General features: G+C 31.4%; 1 protein-coding gene across 1 annotated transcript; it reads right to left on the bottom strand.

Moving 5' to 3' along the window:
* Positions 1–987: 987 nt before the first annotated feature.
* On the bottom strand, positions 988–3,824 carry LOC149210208 (uncharacterized). Its single transcript, XM_089394373.1, has 2 exons — positions 3,529–3,824; positions 988–2,025 (listed from the first exon to the last, which is right to left on the bottom strand). Exons 1-2 carry the CDS (start codon positions 3,773–3,775, stop codon positions 1,217–1,219), a joined length of 1,056 nt encoding a protein of 351 aa, XP_089250499.1. The 5' UTR covers positions 3,776–3,824; the 3' UTR covers positions 988–1,216.
* Between the last annotated feature and the right edge of the window lie 223 nt (positions 3,825–4,047).

Consider the following 4,047-nt stretch of genomic DNA (forward strand, 5'->3'; position numbering starts at 1 on the left):
TACCTCCAAAAGATTTTATGTAAAATATGTGCCCAAAAAACATTTGTCACTTTGGCAACTTAGAAAATAAACCTTATCGCTTTTTTATTCAATCACAAAGTTGTACAAATTATATTATATATTCAATTACAAAATTGTACAAATTATATTATATTAAAATAGATTTTATATTAAATTTAATCAAATAAATTTTATATTTCTTAAATTTTAATTTAGTTAAAATAATTCTATCAATAATTTATACAATATACAATATACCCTAAAAAGATAAAAAGATAATATACTATTAGTATTTTCAATTTAATTAAATTTTATAAATTTTATTATATATAATGATTATATATTTTAAAAAATAATATACTACTATTATTTTAAATTTAATTAAATTATAATTATAAACCAAATCAAATAATATATATATATATATATATATATATATAACTCGAACTATGTAACATAAATCGGGACCTACTGCTCCCAAGTGCACTCTCGATTCTAGATTCTTAAATTTTGTGCTTTCTCTATCCTCAAATTTTGGGTTTCTCGGAACAAATTTGAGGTCGGTTTTTAGTTTATACACATGTACCAGCTCGACCCGTTACTGGGCCCATTGCTTTGATAATAAAAACGCTATTTTCAAATAATTTTATTTTCACGAATATTATTTTAACTCGGTTTTTATTTTATACAGCTCGACCCGTTACTCGGTTCATTGTTTTGATAATAAAAATATTACTTGAGATAATTTTATTTTCACAAATATTATTTCAACTAAATAAATTAAAATTACAAAATTCATATATACGAATAAATAATGAAATTAAATTAAATAGCCTTTATTAATTTATTTATTTTTATGTATTTTATTAAATTTAGACACGAAAATGAGTTCCAGGACGTGTATTAGGCACTCTTTTTTCAACCTTCCACGTACATCCGTACCCGATGACCTAATGACCTAATGGAAATCAGAACGAGGCAGACCAAGTCATCTAATAGCAACGGCCTGCTATAACAATATAACTGCGAATACTGCAACGTCTGACTGGTCTCATTGACCCGAACTGAGATGGAGAGCGAAAAACGGAGGAATATTCGCTACAAGACCCAGAGCCGACAGTGACCAATTTATAAATAGGTGAACCATAGATAAAGATTCAACAGCTAGAAATGGAAAACAGTTTCCTTATTCAAACATGAAGCATGGGAAGTGTATTTATCTTCGGCAGAAGATACCCTGCCCGTCCCCCAACTTTCCAGTGCAGTCCAAGCTGGTTGCTGCTGCTTTTATAATAAGCTGGTGCGAGTTCTCAGTCTCACGAGCCGGTGAAGGATTCGGCATGAAAATGCAGGCCTTGCAATCTGCCGTGAGAAGAGACGAGGTACGGTACTTGTTCTCCCCACCCATGATAGGCATCGGCACTCCCACCTTCACTGGGTTTCTGAAATTTGGCCTATAAGTTTGTCCAAGAACACCTTCCACATTTGAAGAGAGTGTGAAGAATTTGAACTCGGTTTCCAGATGAGCAAAGCAATCGTCAGAGGGAATCTGATAATTGTGAACGCGGTCGTCCTCCTTGGTGACGGGCACCACCCTCACCAATATCTCCACCATCTCCGGGATCAACACGACAATGCCATTGTGCTCTTCGTTTCGTTGGACGATTAGGTCGCCCGACGGTGCCTTCCAGAGCGAACGATATCCCACAGGAACGGTGAGGGGCTGTTTATCAAAGGCGAAGAAGAAATGGTCGACCCCGTCATCCCATTTGGATACCTTATTTGCACCCACTGTGAAGGTATGAGTGCCGAACATCATGCCGAGGGATTGAACCCAGGTGTAATCTCTGGTTCTCCCTTCAGGCCTGCGGCCAATAAAATGAGCATTGATTTGCAAGGCATTATCAGACACGAGGCTGAAATCCTGGTTACTCTTTCCATGGAAGTAGAACATGATGCCATCTCCTCCTATGAAGCGAGGGTCATAGCAAGCAGCTCCAACTCCTGAACAGTTTGCTATTCGGTCTGCAAAACAAAATTTTATCGATTATGAACTTAATCTATAAGACGTTTAGGAAATTCGGTGTGAAGTAAAGATAGGATGAAATTACTAAAAGTGAGCATAAAACCTTCAATAATTTTATTTGATGCAGGGTAGGTAGGCATTCTCTAGAGAAATGGAGATATAACACACATAGATATAAAAGATCAAATAAAATTAATCTGGAGTTATTTTAAATCCAGATCTAAATCTACTAATTATCATGTGAATTTGGTTTAAAACATCAAAAATTTTAATATCTGAAATATAATACAAAATTTAATGATGGAAAATATAAGAAAATAAGAAATTTGATATTTCTAGTTTAAAATAATCTAAACCAGTAAGTTAAAAATAATCATATTTAAAACGATCTATCTTAAAAACTAAAGCTTTTGGAAATAAATTGTATCCTAGGTTGAAAATGTTCAAATTTCAAAGTGGACATTTTATTCATGGTCAGGGATAGAAAAAGCTTTGATGATGAGAAAGATTTGATAATGAGAAATGAGTTATCCGAAACTACATTTCTCAATCGCTATAAAAGATTTTGGAGGTAAATTGTACTCTAGGTTGAAAATGTTCGAATTTTAAAGTGGACATTTTACTCATGGTCAGGAATAGAAAAAACTTCGATAATGAGAAAGAGTTAGGCGATAGGAATTTATTTTATTTAAAAATAAAAGTGAAAAATAATCATTCAAGAGATAACTATTATAATTATTAGTAATATTCATTCAAAATAAATGTTGGACATTTGAAAATTATCTTATAATTTATCTAAAATAAATTTTTGTAATAATTTAATTAGAAAAATCTACACAAATAATATTAGTAGAAATAAATTAAAATAAACAAATAACTATTAATATTTATAGATAAATTTATAATTAATTATATTATAAAAAGTTTAAATGATTTTTGATACACCAAATTTTTATAAATCAAACTCAATAAGCAATAATCATCAGAATCATATTAATTTATTAAAAAACTTCGGTTTTTTGTATTATAATCATAATTTAAAAAAAATTATACTTTGAAATAATATCTTATCAATTTTAAATAAAATAATAAATACCTAGTTAACTCATAGAGATTATTAATTACTACTTCTTCTTTCTTTTTTTCCTTTTTTCATGTCAGTTTTAAATAAAATAATAAATAACTACCTAAACCATAAAGATTTTAAATTAATTTTTAATTTTATATTAAAATAAGAAATATATAACTTATCTTAATATTATTCTTTAAAAATTATCTATATATATATATAAAACTCCAATTCAAATATCAAAAACATAAATATATATATAAAACTCCGATTCAAATATCAAAAACAATTTTACGTGATTTTCATGTTTTAGAATGAAGAAATTCATTTTTCCTAAATACGTGCAAATATTGAAAGTTAAAATGAACCTCTTACAAATCACAGCTATCGACAGATTAATTTGATTTCTAACAATTAGATATAGATACCCTACTTCTACAGGTGGCATTGCAGTCAATGGAACAATCTACGTAGCAGCCCTTGACATCGGTGTTCTCTGGTATACGTTCAGGGCAATCACTGGGGCAGGAAAGAATATCCATAAAACATGGCGTTCCCATTATTTTGCACTGCACCTTCTCTCCCGGCCTCTGACACTCTCCAGGCTCAACGAAAATGGCTATCGCAAGAATCACTGCAAAGAGCACTGCCTGCCCCATTGAAATGCTGGCCCTCTTCATCTTCACTATCACCAGCGTCGAAACGCTTGAGGTTAGGAGTGGAGCTTAATTGCTGCAAGTGCAATACTGAGCGTCAATATTTCTGGCTGCGTCTATTTATAACATTCTGCCATTGTTTATCCCAAGAAAATATTATCAATAACGTCAATTTTTATGTCTCTGCACTGCATGCCAGAAGCATGTCGTTTGTTTTGATTGAGTTGTTAGTTCTGTCACGTCTTTTCTTCGAGAGTTATCCTTGGCTCGTTGCAATTATTTATCCGCAGGCCAAG

This window comes from Pinus tabuliformis, chromosome 1_2 (genome assembly GCF_031772625.1).
Source record: "Pinus tabuliformis cultivar Carrire ecotype Pingquan chromosome 1_2, CPIR1, whole genome shotgun sequence".
In the NCBI taxonomy this organism is placed as follows: domain Eukaryota; kingdom Viridiplantae; phylum Streptophyta; class Pinopsida; order Pinales; family Pinaceae; genus Pinus; species Pinus tabuliformis.